This window comes from Nyctereutes procyonoides, unplaced genomic scaffold (assembly GCF_905146905.1).
Source record: "Nyctereutes procyonoides isolate TBG_1078 unplaced genomic scaffold, NYPRO_anot_genome, whole genome shotgun sequence".
Lineage (NCBI taxonomy): Eukaryota > Metazoa > Chordata > Mammalia > Carnivora > Canidae > Nyctereutes > Nyctereutes procyonoides.
Genome location: NW_026575139.1, coordinates 20,256,600 through 20,272,137, shown reverse-complemented (window position 1 = coordinate 20,272,137; position 15,538 = coordinate 20,256,600). Strand labels below are relative to the sequence as shown.

General features: G+C 36.6%; 1 protein-coding gene across 4 annotated transcripts in view; it reads left to right on the top strand.

Moving 5' to 3' along the window:
- Positions 1-15,538, top strand: part of NRXN3 (neurexin 3) — a 1,478,719-nt gene that overhangs the window by 1,415,826 nt on the left and 47,355 nt on the right. For all 4 annotated transcript variants that reach the window (XM_055304514.1, XM_055304513.1, XM_055304515.1 and 1 more), the window contains one exon: positions 10,465-10,543. In XM_055304514.1, the coding sequence (XP_055160489.1) occupies positions 10,465-10,543 (79 nt within the window). The remainder of the gene's footprint in view (positions 1-10,464; positions 10,544-15,538) is intronic.

Here is a 15,538-nt window from a genome sequence, read left to right as displayed (position 1 = left end):
TGTGTTTGCTTTTATAAATTGTTCTGAATCTATATCCAAGATGATATAATTTACTTAAGGCATATTGCAGCCTGGGAATGAGGCAATGAGTCCTGTAGGGTGATTGAGTCCATCTGGGTTCCTGAATTTCCCATGCAGCAGTATCTAAAGACTTTCTCCAACTTGGGATTTATCACACAAATCAAAAAATATGATCCTCCAGTCTTCATTTGTGGGAGGCTAGTATTAGACATGAGTAACTAGGGCTAAATTCTCAACCCAAAGCCAAAATTCTTTGAAATCTCCCTCTTTTGAGATTTGATACCATGTTATTCAATTCATTCTCACTTTTACCTTGTAGTTCTGGTTCAAATTTACTGCAGATTCTCTCTAACTCCTTCAGTATTTTATTAAATCAATTGTCAAATGCACAAAACTTCCTTTAACTGCTGCTGTTGCTCTGACACCTGTATCTTCCTTTTCTAATATTTTATTACATGGCTAAATGGGAAATATTCTTTTTAGTGTAATAAGGAAAAATAATCTGGTCTTTTTATCAGTTGTATTTTACATTCAGTTAATTGCATTTGATGGCTCTCAGTAAGTTTCCTATGCCACACACTAAGTTCCTGGTTGTACTAATATGTTCTTCCTTCTTGTGTTTATAGTGTCTTGAGCTAGCATTTATTTCTTAGTTTCTTATTAGGCATGAACTTGTCTTACTTTTAGTTTTTCAAAGTAGCCATTCTCAGCCCTTTTCTTTTTTAAAAAAATATTTTGTTTAAAATTAAATTTGCCAACATATAGTATAACACCCAGTGCTTATCCCTCTCAGCCCTTTTCTACATTGACAGACATAACAGGTGATCACATAAAATGAACACTCTTTTCAGTAAAGGTGGCTTTCCACGGGAAAAAATATATATATATATATATTTATATTTATATATATATATATTAGGCTATGTATGATTACCAATATTTTGCTATTTTCCCCATTCCATTCTCTCCTCCCATCTAGCATAGCTTAATTTATCAGTGACCAAAGATTGAGAACCACTGCTATTTGCTCTGGACGTTATATCTTTTTTCAGAATTGCTGACCAATGTCCAGGACTGGCTTTATCCTGCAACTCATTGTTCTCTCCAATGTTTGGTCTATTAAGGCTTTTAAAGCTATGATCTCAAACTGCCAGGAAGGGTGGTTTTCTTATATTGAGTGATAAGGTTAGACTACAAAACAGAGGGCCAGGAGGAAAAAAAAAATCTCCACAAAGAAGTATGATTCTATCTTTCCTATTTTTTTCCCAAAAACCCATTTCTTTTCCCTGAAGACAGAGCATGGAGAAATGAATAATGGTACATTTTTCTTAAAAAAAAAAAAACACTTTGATGCACTCCATGATAGGGACTTTTATACAGAATTTTAATATTGATCAATTGATACCTTTATCACTTTTAGTGGGTAACATAAATATTTGACCTGGTCACTTGCCCCTTAAAAACAGAGGCTTGATTTGGTAATAATATTGGAATAAAAAGCTCACTTATTATGGAAGTACCACCGAAAAAAAAAAAAAGAGGAAGAAGAAGAAAAAGAAAAAGAAAAGAAAAGGTGACAGGTTGACAAGAAGATAAACAAGAAAAGTACATTAGGTCCTGGACTTCAGCTAAAATTTTGGCATTCCCTTGTAATGATTAGACCCCAAATACTCAATGTTTGTAGTGAAAACCAAGAGAGTTTACAGTGGAAACACAGCCAAGCTTTTCCAACTAGCCAACTAGAGAGGACCTGCACCAGTGAGAAAAATAACTATTAAAGCCAGACCTTGAGTGTATATAATCGATAGGCTCCTGGCCTAAATTCCTAGAGATGGTATGTGGTTGGGTGGGTGGTTTGTATTTTTTTTCCTGCCTCCTAAATAATATGTAATTTCTCCAGGCCAAGAAATAAATTGAAAGGATTTAGAGGGATTTGCTTATCAGTGGAACACCACGTAGCATTACATTCCTCCTGCTTTTGGGAAGGTACATTGAAGTTTGGTTAATCTTCTGTGGTTCAATACCCCTCTTCCCTCTGTCAGGCTGCCTTGAACAACAGATAGATTAATCCCCTTCTACCCACTCTCTTCTCCCTCCTCCCTCAGCTCTCTCTTGATCCACCCTTCCTTTTTTGAGCAGATGGAAGAAATCTTAAAACTGGAAAGAAATGAAGGAAAAAAAAAAGATGCCACACCACATTTGCTTATACAATCTGAGAAGACCTCAAGGATAGAAGGAAAGGACCTCAATCCTTGGCACAAAATTTGGCTAAACTTAGTTTGGTTCTTCCACTGTTAATTAAATCTTGAGTCTGCAAAGGGAGTTCCTTAAAGGTTAATTCATTAGTAAAAGTTATTATACATCATGCCATTTTCTTATCTTGTTCCTGTATATGCAGTGTGGAAATGAAGAATATGGAGGCTATGGAGAATGAGAAGAGTTTAAAGGGAAGCTGGTGATACTATTTCATTGGATTCCTATATGATCCTCTGTCATAAAACGCCTGTGAATAATCAGTTTTTGTCACAGTGGGTACCATTGATGGACTTCACAGGTAGTCAGTGTTTTTTAGTTTAGCCTGGCTCAAATCCCAGTGGTCTATAAGCTGCATGAGGACAGGGACTGAGTCTGGCTGGCCCTCAGCACAGTAACTGGCACATCGTAGGCAGTTAATAAACATTTGTTGAGGGACGACTGAGTGAGTAAATGTATCCATACTTAATATTGTATCTCAAGAACAATTTTTTGTTTGTTTTTTATATTCAGTTTTCTTAGAGAGCTCTGGGCCAGTTAACTGAATTTGGTTATGCCAAATGCCACATCTGTAGCCCAGGGCAATTCTCCTTAAAGCTTTCTCATTCACGGAAATATGAGTCAAGTAAAATATATAGACATTCATATCTAACTTGGCAAGTGATTATCTCCAGGAGTGGGTAGAGAGAAAGGAGGAAAGGAGTATTTTGAAAAACCACAATAACATGAGCTCCAGGAGATAGTTTTAAAATTCAGAGGGTGTTGTTCCAATAAAGTTACATGGGCACATAGAGGTAAGGCCTAAGGGGAACTCAGAAAGCATCTTAACTAGATGGGATTTTGTCTTTTTGTCTCTGTCGTTCAGAACCTGCCTTATGGTATGCCCCGACCTCACGCACTTGAGTATGAGAAGTTCAAGCCATTTGTTTCATTTTCTCATAGTAGTGTCAGTTGCTTGTTTTGAAGATAAGTATAAAGGGGATGTTCAGAATAAAATGAGGGTATTGATAATCCCACTCATGCATCTTACCATGTTTTAGGGTTGTTTCTGTATTGGGCTTGAGCTGGATGAAGTGATAGGGCTGGTAGGGGGAAGAGGGAAGCTTGAGATTATTGCTTCTAATAAGTTTGCCCAAGATCCAGGCCTTTTCTATCTTTGGTACAGTCTAAAAACCATCCAGTAATGTGTGTGTGTCAGATAGGGGGTCTATAAGCAGTTATCTAAACGGGGACTATGCAGTGGCAATAATTTAATAAAGAAATAACTAGGGATCCCTGGGTGGCGCAGCAGTTTGGCACCTGCCTTTGGCCCAGGGCGTGATCCTGGAGACCTGGGATCGAATCCCACGTCGGGCTCCCGGTGCATGGAGCCTGCTTCTCCCTCTGCCTGTGTCTCTGCCTCTCTCTCTCTCTCTCTCTCTATCATAAATAAATAATAATAAAAAAAATTAAAAAAAGAAAGAAATAATAGGTAATTTTAAATTGCGATGGTCAGGCTTTTCAAATCTCATTAAAGGTTACAGATTTACTTAGAGTCTGTGGGTTCTTATTTAATTAAAAGTATCTTAGACATCCTTTATTTAAATAGAGAATAACATGTTCATAATAAAACTGTATGACTTCTCCTCTCCCATGAGATACTTTAAACCCCAAACTTTATCACAGAATAGAAGTATAGAGGGGAAAAACTAAAACACCAAACATTTGAAGAAATTGAATTCTTTTTAGCATGAAGCAGCTGCAGAGATGTATGGCTGTTTTCAGAGGGACTTCAGAATATTTATGGGCCTTTCTCTTTTCCTTTTTCACTGGAAGAAAGGCGATCATCATTCTTGAGTGTGTTATTTATAATTTCATAAAGCTGTTCTGTGGCAGGACTTATTTTATCTTGTGCTTAATCTCGGTCAAATAACTGTGCTTTGAAGGAGCCGGGTGGAGAAAAATGATTACTCCCCCTCCCCCAAATGATTAGCCTATTCTCACTATGAGATAAAGGGCCAAAGGTGGGAATTTGAAGTCACAAATAAGCATCTGGGCAGGCAAGAGAGGACATGATGAGTCTACCTTGAGCTCTTCTCTATGGCAGCAGATATTTTTCTCAGTACCAAATAATGGATGGTGAGGAAGAATGAGGGGAGCTGCTTCTGTGGGGTAGACCCCTTCAGAGTAAATAATTAGAAGCTGTTGATTACAGAAACAATAACTCACTAAAGGAAAATGAGAAGCCAGGTCTGTGAGGCTGAGGGAATTGGAGGGTAAATATACCTATAAATTTACTTGGGTGGACAGAGTTTTGAGCTTTCTTCTGTCCCAGTTTATTCTAAGGTAATTTCAATAAACACTCCTAGGGGGGGAAAAAAAAGAGGAATGCAAACGCAATAAAAAAATCTTTCAAGAAAAGAATAGAGGCCTCCTTCCAGACAGATATTTTATTGAAAGTTATTATAATACCTATCTTTAGTTCTATGAATCCTAATACAGAGCCAAGTAATTTCAACATATGTATTAAAAATATGAAATACATATTTTAAAATGGGGTAGTAGGAATTATTATTTTTAATACAGAACTTGGCTAATATATAAGGACAGAAGAATATTTTCCTCCTCCTGAGAAGGCAAGGTAAAGCCTTTAATCTGCACTGTGGAGGAATCGCCCAGTCAGACCCATGCACTATGTCCTGAAACCATGTGTATGTGCTTCCAGAGGAAGGGCGACAGATGACCCTGATGAGACATGAAGAAGGGAAGAAGGAGAGATGTCCCAATAGGACAGGATATTAAATTCATGCTCATTATCCAAGTTTGCAAAAACAACACGATAACTCAGGTAGCTGTCATTCTGTCATGCTGGAACATATCTTCACATCTGTCCTACTCTTAGGTATACAAATAAACTGTGCTTCTTTATGCCTATGAGCTTTTTCAATGATTGTTGATTTCACCTAGAATTTTCTTCTCCTCCCACCTACAGCTCTTAGCTCTCCCAGCTTCACTGTTGCCTGTCCCTCAGGGCTCATTTCTGTTTCCCTTCTGCCCAGGGGCTATCTCTGCTCCCCTGCTGTTTGTTCCCTTAGCACCTTATGCTTACTCTTGCCATGGGATCCAGTTTACTATGTCAAGTTTGCCTGTTTACTTGGCCCTCTCTTCAGAGACTGTGAATTCCCAGAACAGCAGAACCGTGATTTATCTTCACTTTATTCTTCATAATGGCTACAGTGCTTGACACATAGGTGTTCCGTAAATATTTATTCAAGTAATAAAGAAATGAATGAAAGATGAACAAAGCACCTTAATTATATAGTCATATATCACAGGTGGTGGATCTAGTAGTCCAGCCAGCATCAAACTGTTTGGTTTGGAGATGGTCATAGATCTTCTATTCTTTCTTGATGGACTTATAGATAATGTGGATATTTGACATATGAGCCATAATATGTAAACACTTTAGACTTAGTCATTGGGAATTATGAGAGCTTTAGACAATCATTGTGAAGAAAAAAAATATGAAGATGACATAGAAAGCACCTTCATAAGCATTCTCTGCATAACTAGAAGAATAGAAGAACTTCTTAAAGCAATACTATTCTCTGAAGGAGCATGCATGGTGGGCAGTTAAAAGTAGCAGATGTCACTATAAATGCCCACACCGCTGGTTATTAGAAGTACTAAATGTGTTAATATGTGTTAACTGCGTAGCATGAAGTCTGAATAGAGCAAGTGTTTAATAAGTGGTAAATGTTATTAGTAGGCATGATTCTAGAAAGTTCAAATATCTTTTTCTCTCAGAGTGCTAACTGCTCTTTTTTTCTAAGGAATTATGAGTAATTATGAAAAATGGACATGATTGTAGGAAAATATACACACACACATAGCCTATGGCTATTGCATTTTATTTAAAGACAAAAAGTCCATAGTTCCCTTCTAGTCATAATAATTATATCCTGAGTCTGTGTGTATATGCAATAGAGGAACATAATTCACCAATCATGGGAACCACTAGTCAAAAAAGTATGACTTTTTTCCCAAAGTTTAGAGTTAGACCCTACATTTACTTATATTTGGGGAAGGACACAGACAAGAAAATTAAAGAGCTACTAAAAGAAAGCCTTAGGTTTTCTGAGAGTAATTTTGAATCAGATTGTCATTACCTTAGGATGTGATTCTAAGTATGTGTCATCCAAAAGCTTTTGGTTTGTAATTTTGGGGTTTTTATATGGCAGGGACAGAAGTAGTAAAAAAAAAAATAATAATCCCTAAATATAGTGTGCTAAATCCTGAGTCCCTTGCAAATTAAAGCTTGCTGCCCCTGGCAGAGCAAGTATTTCTGAAACTACAGTGTTCTGTGGCAAGCATGGTAGTATTGGATGCCAGGTTCTCCAGGCAAACATTGGTTACTGTGTTGGGCAATGAGGGGATTGAGATGTTTGTAATGGCTTTGGGAATTTCATTGGCAGTGGCTGTAATTGGTGATGATGAGGTTTGAGAGGCAGAAAGGAAGGGGCTGGATTCATATAAAACCCACACAGATTGTCTGGACCCAGAGCCATGGGAAACAGATTATCTTCCAGTGATTTCTAAGCTCTCTTGGCATCTTTATGAGTATATTTTTCTTTATCACTCTTCATGGCAGATGCATCCAGAGGTGATAAATGAAAATAGAGTTAATGAATTATCAGTAATGAAGAACAGTTCTATTGGGTATGAATCATTAAAGAAAGAATACATAGTTGGATAGCAACTTTATTTAAACTAGGAACAGCAACTAGGCTTGGAAGTGCTGTTATTGATTAATTGATTGACTTAGTTTAGTTAATATTTATTGAGCATGTACCATAAGCCAGGAACAGAGCTTCACTTTTTTTTTAAGATTTATTTATTTTTTGTGTAAGAGAAAACATGCATGCATGGGCTGAGAGCAGATGGAGAAGAAGAGAGAGCATCTCAAGCCGACTCCCCACTGAGCACAGAGCCTGACACGGGGCTCAATCTCATGAACCCTGAGATCATGACCTGAACCAAAACCAAGAGTAAGACACGCAACTGACTGAGCCACTCAGGTGCTCCCAAAGCTTCATTTTTAACACTACACAAATTAATGACAAGATATTGTGTGTATCCCAATTTACAGATGGAAAAATTGAGGCTTCGAGAGGGGAAATAATAAACTCACCCCCCTGGTCACTGACTGTAAGTGTAGGAGCTGGGAATCACAGCTATGCTCTGTGGAGGGTCAGTCCTGCTCATTCCATGCTCTGCAAGACTGCCTGTCATGGACCCGCCTTGGAGTCTAGCCACCATTAATGAGAGCTACTGGCAAAATGTGATTCTGTTGCCTAGGAGGAACATTGTATTCATCCATATTCATATAGAAGATCAACACAAATCAAATTCTGAGTCATAGGGCACAGGGTTATTTAGGAAGAAAGGGAGTGAAAACGTGGAAGAGCATATGTGTGGGGTCTGCAATGGTGGTTGCGGTTCATTTTGGGAACTGAAATGGAGGTGATGATGGTGAAGGAGAGTGGTACTGGGGACATTGCCATCCAAACCACGTAGCTATAGGGGAGCACTTGTGTAGTATTAAAGGAGGCAGAGGGAAGCTGAGAGGAAAGTAGTAAATATCCTTCAACCTGAGTCCAGTACTTTTCTTGAAACAAACTTTACATCATATCTTTGACCAGTCAAAATTAATATGACTTTCTTAGAATAACTACGTGGCTTTCAGTTCCTTTGATGAATTCACTAGACTTTCCTTAACTCACTGGCTTTTACTCAATACTAGGAACCTAAGCTAGTTATGCCGTATATAGGCCATTCTGCAAGGTCCCTATAATGAAGTCACCAACAATTAATTTCCAATTGATTACACTTTAGAAGTGTAACCTCAACCTCTTTTTTATTACTGCTCTCTAGGGAGATTTTTAGACAGTTTTTTTTTTCCCCTAATTGCCCCTCTCCCATAAAATTTTAATACCACAGATATACTGTATATTTAAGTACTGTAGGCTTTTGGCAGGTCAAAAAACATTTTAATATCTGGGATCCAACCCCCCACACACCCAAAATGCTTTTTGCTGCCTTGAGGGAGATATTATCCTCCATGGGTAACTCATGCTTTAGAATGATCGAACAATGATTGTGATCTTTCCAAAATGGCCATTTACCTCTTATGATAGCCTTCTGGATTTTTGCACAGTTAACATGTATTCCCTTACCACCTCCCTTCCCTAAGTAACTGAAAGTGAGCCTGCATAGGGTCTAATCACAATGGGACACTCCAAGGAAGTATGCTCACCATTTCTCTAACACAAGTAATGGCAGCTCTATTGTACAACTGACAGCTTCAGTTGCTGGAAATGAAACATACACTTCAGTAGTGTTCAACTGAAAACAAAAATAGTATGTTTGGAATTCTTTTTCTATTAACTTTAAGAAGGAGCAGGGTTGAAGTATCTCTCTGTCAAATGTAGAATAAAGATCAATAACATGGTTTAAGGCACCTCTCTGCCCCTGTGAATTAAATGAAATCAATTACCTCATGTGATTTTTCTACTATGTTTTGTTGTGTCCAGTAATTCTATGCTTAGTGTGTGTATTTCAAAAAGGATGTTGTCTGGAAATATTAAATATTTTTTGTTGTTTTTATCTTCACATGGTGGTTCCTCTGTGCATGCTTAGTCCTAATCTCATCTTTTGCTTAAGGAACCCAGCCATATTGGATTTGGCTTACCCTGATGATCTCATTTTAACACAGACCCTATCTCCAAATACTAGTCAGATTTTGGGGTACGGGGCATTAGAACTATAGCATATGAATTTTGGAGGGCATGGTTCAGTCCAAAACCAACATCGTGCAAGAAGAGGTGTAAAAGAAGCCTCTGTGAACCACAAATGCAGACTTTGACTAAGATCTATCTTAGTTCGAATCCTCATTGTTTCTTGTGTCCTCTTTGAACTCCAGTTCTCCTTAAAAGCATAATAATTATATCCATCCCAAAGGATTATTGTGAGAATTGTATCTAATCTATTAATAACATCCATAACTAAATATATATATATAACTAAATATATATATACACACACATGTATATATATTTATACATGTCTAGCTCAGCATCTGACTTCTAATTGCTTTTCCTCTTGAATATGGATTCAGACTTCAATGCATTGGGAATAATAAAACCAAGGAAGTCAATTAATGCTATTAATATCAAGAAGAGGAAATAAATGAGCATTTATTGAACAACTACTATATATTGAGTATTCTTTTGTACATAGTAGGACAAAAGTTTGTTTTTTACATAAGATCTATAGATTAATCATTCAATAGTATTTATTGTGCATGCAATATCAGGTACAGAAAATAGTCTTCTCATCTTCTATGTAGCAAAGGTGCTTCTTATTACACATACCCAAAGTTTCCTATATTTCTTGCAGCAGATTCCCTGGCATTGAGGAGTTTCTACAGAATCTAATAGAAAAAAAAAATTGTCACAAGTTGAATTACTATTGTTGTAACCAGATTTTTTTTCTGCTGTCATCAGAAACAGTCTTACCTGTGTCCAGAGGCTGTCATGTGGTATTTCTCTGCTGGCCTACATTACTAATTCAGCTAATTGCTGCAATTACATGAAGCGATCACTGCTAGCGAGAAAAGCCATTATGCTGTTCCTGAACAGACTGCATTCCACAGCATTCATTAATTATGCCTGCCTATAGATTCACAACCACCAAATCATACACTTGAGACCACACACCATATGCATTGAATCCCTCTCAAAGTTTGCAGTGCCTTTCCATGCTGGCTTGCACTCTTGTATTGCCCACCATTTGTATAACCTTTCTCTTGCCCTTCAGATTCTCAAAATTGAAATCAAAATTAGAATGGAGTCAGATTGTACAATGTGACTTACAAGGATAGGATAGTCCTGAGCCTCCTAGAACTGCTTTGAATCATGTAGCTTCTCATAAAACCCATACAGGTTGTCTAAACCCATAGTCATTCACAGCTACACAAGAGTCTAAAATGCTCTATCCTACAGCATGCCCTCTTTAGAGAAGAGAAACATAATAATGATAGGAGGCAGGACATAGTGATAAGTCTTTGAGGCTTTGGTTCATTGGTTTCCTTATCTCTCTCTCTCTCCTCTCTCTTCCCCCTACCCCATTATTTCCCTTTGACATACACAGCCAACATCAGATGACCTTGTTTCATCTGCTGAATGTTCAAGCGATGATGAAGACTTCATTGAATGTGAGCCGAGTACAGGTAGGTTAGGTCAGTCTTGTTTTGCTTGCTTTATTTTTACATTTGCAAAAAACAATACATACATATATGTGAATATACATGTGTTTTATATATATTATAGTGTGTTAATGTGTGTATTTTCTATATCTATATATGTATAAGCATACATATATAAATATTAATATATAATCAAAAGCATCAAATTCCATGGAAGGAGTAGGTAAGATCCCAGAGAAATTTAAAGTCAGTCAGTTCTTGACATACTAAAAAAAAAAAAAATCCATGGTGTACCACCCAACTTGGAGCAATGGGACACCCAGATTAACTGTGGGAACAGGAAAAGTACAGCAGCCACTGGCAGCTATGAAATTGACAGGGGTAGGGGCATGAAGATGTCTGTATTGGAATAACATCAAAACACCATGAACCCAAAGTGGAGCTATAAAGATCATTTAAACCTCATGGATTGTTCTGAGCCTGCATGGCAAATGAAATAAAACCAGAAACCAAAACCAAACAATTAAAAAAAAAAAACATTTTCCATGGGATTTCAAAGGCAGTTAACATGGTATTATATTTATACTAATTTTGTTCATTGTGTGTTTAGAGAATTGTGCAGTGATATAGCATAGTAGACACAAAATTAGTACTGAACCATGCCATGTCAACAGCTAAGATGCTTCAAAATGTATCTACTGTGCTGAAGTTAAGAGAACTTTAGCAACTTGATGCTTCAATGTGTTCCCCCATCCGCACCCGGATACATTTTGATATTTTATGGTCTTTCTTTATAGTGAGCTATATAATGTCCAGCAGGCAACTGCAGTCCCTGATTATTTCCTATCAATTTTTTCAAGTCATCTGTTTTGAGACTTGCTATAGTTAAACATTTATATATATATATATATATATATATATATATATATATATATATATAATAGAGAACAGATATCATCGAATTTCTGTGTATGTTTAATAAAATCAAAAGCTGGAATTGGGTTAGGATCTTATTTCTGCAAAGGCTAAGAGAAGTAAATAGACTATTCTAGTTGATTCTTTGGTGTTTTTTTTTTCTCTTCTTAAAAAAAAAGAGCTATTAAACATTTTCTTTCTCTAATTCTAGAGAAATTCAAGGTTTGTGAAAAAGAAATAATAGAGGAGAAACCTTCTATTTTCTTACCCCAAGATGATTTACATTTTTTTTTTCAAATTTTGTTGAAGGCCTGACTGGTGTCTTGCAAGTGGCTTTGAATCCAGGAAGTTCTGTGGGTCTCTGTTTTTAGCATTACATAGGGACATAATGATAGGTAAGGCCTTTCCATTTTGGAGTGTGACCTGCATCTTCAGGAGCTCAGTTGTGTAGAAGGAAAAGTAATTGTGACCTGGTGGTCAGTTTTTTTTTTTTTCAGATTATTAGGTAATAATTTCAATGTACTACATGATATTTTAGTAACATTAGAGGGCAGGTACACTCAGTCTATACCAGAATTTGGACATCAAGTTTTTATTCACTCATTAATTCATCCATTCAATATATATTTATGAGCACTAGGGCAGGAGGCAGTGTATCTCTAGAGTTGAGACCTTCCTGTTCTAATAATTTTCATAAATGAGCTGTTGGGAAATAGAATTAGGAGCTTTGCTACCCAAATTTCCTCTCCAAAAAAATTGAGTTTAGCAAATATTTTTTGAGTTAACTGTGTATGTTAGGCATGTACCAGATCTTAGGATTTCAGGTATGAATATAGCATGACCCCTAAGACATATGTTAAATTAACTGATTTCATGGCCAATAATTTAAGATACCTAGACTTTAATTTGGATTTTCTGTTTATCCTTTCTCTGGTTATCTTGCTTTCATAGCAGTAATATCCATATACATGGAATATTGTTGTTCAAAACTTGATTTTGTCTTCTTATAAAAAATCAAGGCTTGACCATTCCAAAATATTGCCACTGTCTTCCCCTACCACCTCCCTGCCTCCCACATAGTCATCTCCATAGCAACCTCCATAATAAAACAGAGGGCTTTTCCAGATCTGATTCACAAATTCTACAGCTCCCCAGGTTGTGGGCATATATTGCCATTTGATTTTGAACTTGAACAGGCCCAAACGTGAACGACCCCAAACTAAGTCCATTTGCTTTTTTTAGTGGCTGCACAGGTGTTTCATCTGATTCAAAAGCAGAGGACAGAAATTCAATGCCAGCATTTCTTGAGTAATATAATTACATTGGGCAGGTGGGAGATAAAAGCAGTTTTTAAAACAATCTGTTGTGTTCTGTAAGGGAGTGTGGGAGGGGGAATATAAATAAAGTAGGTGACAGAGTGTTCACCCTGAAGGAGCTAACATGTAGCTCTATGAGACTAGTATTGATTCCCTCTGCCTGGTATGATTCAACTCATCACATTTGAAGAACGAGCATTTCTTCTTTCTAAATTTATTTACTCCATAAAGTATTCCTGATAAGTGATTCAGATACACAGGGAAACATATTAGAGGCATATTTAATACAGGAGGGAGATAGATATTCCTACTAATGCAGAGATTTTACCCTGGGGGCCTGATTAACCCTGAGGATGGTTATATGCAGAGATACTGAGCCCTCATTTGTATTCTATGAGAAACATCTCCATAGCCTTCACATCTTCCCAAAACAATATGGCTTAAAAATTGGAAAAATATAAATCAGTTGTTTCTGGAGCTTGGTTTTACTCTGCCTAAAGAGAAATCTTCCATTGCCTGTACAGCAACAGGTAATGGTGAGATTTAGATAATTTTGACATAAATCTGAGAGTCTGTGTAAATACTAAGGTTAAAATTCTGGGTTTGAACACTCTCACTCACTGCCTCAGTTTCACAAATTTTATCCTTTTCCAGACCTGATGTTTGATGGAAATACACTAAATTTGGTTAATTACCCAGGCCTTGTTTTATGTTACTTAACAATGACCTGTTCTTCCCTCACTTTGTTAGCCAGTTTAAGATTTTCCGCCTGTCTCAGTTATAAGGCATTTAACTTCTACAGCTAGCGTCTTTCTTGATTATTTAGGTTCTTATTTAGAAGTTCTTATTTTTCACAAATTTGCGTAGTTCAGTATACGCTCACTTCAACAACTTTTGTTTTCATGTGAGCATCAAATTTTAAATGAAATTATGTTTCTCATTTAATTTCGTTAAATCAAAATGTGTTTTCAAGATTCTGAGTTTGAGTTGAATGTAAGAAATTGATTTTCACACCCACCACCTACTTAGTGATCACTCTTGTTTGTACAACTCAGTCATACCATCTTTAGGGATCACTTAAATTTTTTTGGAGTTTGGCCGATGATAATCTAGAAACCTTAAAACCAAATTTTCTCTGGATGTAATGAGTAAAAAACAAACCAGCGACAGAAAAACAAAACAAAACAAACAAACAAAAAAAACCTAGACCATGAGAGTAAGGCAGAAAGTGAAAGCTCAATGAATATTGACTGAATTTGTATGACTCTTAAAATATCTCATAATCTTAAATTAAAATTGGAGGTTTTTCTTTTTTTTTTAATTTTTATTTATGAGAGAGAGAGAGAGAGAGAGAGAGAGAGAGAGAGAGAGAGGCAGAGACACAGGCAGAGGGAGAAGCAGGCTCCATGCACCGGGAGCCTGACGTGGGATTCGATCCCGGGTCTCCAGGATCGCGCCCTGGGCCAAAGGCAGGCGCCAAACCACTGCGCCACCCAGGGATCCCAAAATTGGAGGTTTTTCATATCTGTAACTTCATCTTCCCTAAAGAGCTAGATAAAACCTGTTGAATTATTTAAAATATAAAATTCCATGCAAATAAAAATCACCATGACAAAACCCACATTTCCTCTTTAAAAAATTATCTACTTTTTATGAGTCACAAAATTGGATTTTCTGAATATTTACTTTGAGAAATCAGCATTGGAGCTTTATAACATCATAACAAAGATATCCACATTAAATGAAAATATTCAGAAAAATATCTGAATAGCTACTTAAATACCTAAAATTGAGGGTCAGGATTTTAACTTTTCTAATTTGTAAATGTGGATTGTGTTCCCCACAAAGGAAGTCAGTGTCTATATAATATTTCAGACTTGAGTCCTTGCAAACAAACTCTTTCCTTCCCAAGTACACTTCTATTGGTATGAAATTGTGCAATAAACATATTTTGTTGTTCTGACCTCTTTGAATCCAACAACAACAACAACAACAACAACAACAAAATAAGGAAGCTGTAGAGGATTCAGATGACCACTAGAAAATGGGATTATTGGTAAATAAATATGGTAAATATTATGGAAGTCAAATTACAATTAAGATTTTTAGTAACTTCACATTTGTGATTTAAAATGTGAGAACTGATTCTGAAATATAGAGAAATTGACAAAACTCTCTTCATAAATAGAAAGGAAATCTCTCCCTTCCCCTGCTGATTCCCCCTTTTCCATCTTTGGAAATAGAAATAATATCCAAATATTGCAATCTTAGGTTAGCTTTTCTAAAGTTGAAAATTACCAACTTTCTGCATTTTATTTATTTATAGTGTCAATATTCTAAAGTCCTGGAGGTAGGAGTTGCAGAGCAGAGAAAAAAAAATTTTAAAATGCTTTTTACACCTGAGAAATGGGCATGGCAACCATAACTATATTGATTCATCCATCTATTACAAAGGGATACATTTTTTCTGGTTGTCAATTAGCCAGATTTTTGTGTCTCCACTTTTGTTAAACGTTCCTTGAGCAAATTTCAAGGGACAGTCCTTCTTCCAACAGAGGGCAAAGAGTAAAAGGAAGTAAGGATGAAACACATCCATCCATCAATAGGACTTGTGAAACAACTTTCATAATGGTTGGATGGAGGGAGATGTTTAAACTGTTGGCAGTAATTTGAGATCACAAAATAATTACTATTCCCAGAGTGGTATTTTTACTCAGATGTATTTTTACTCCTCAAATCCACAGCCCTCACATTTACATTTGGTGTTATTGCTACTTTGTTCCTCTTG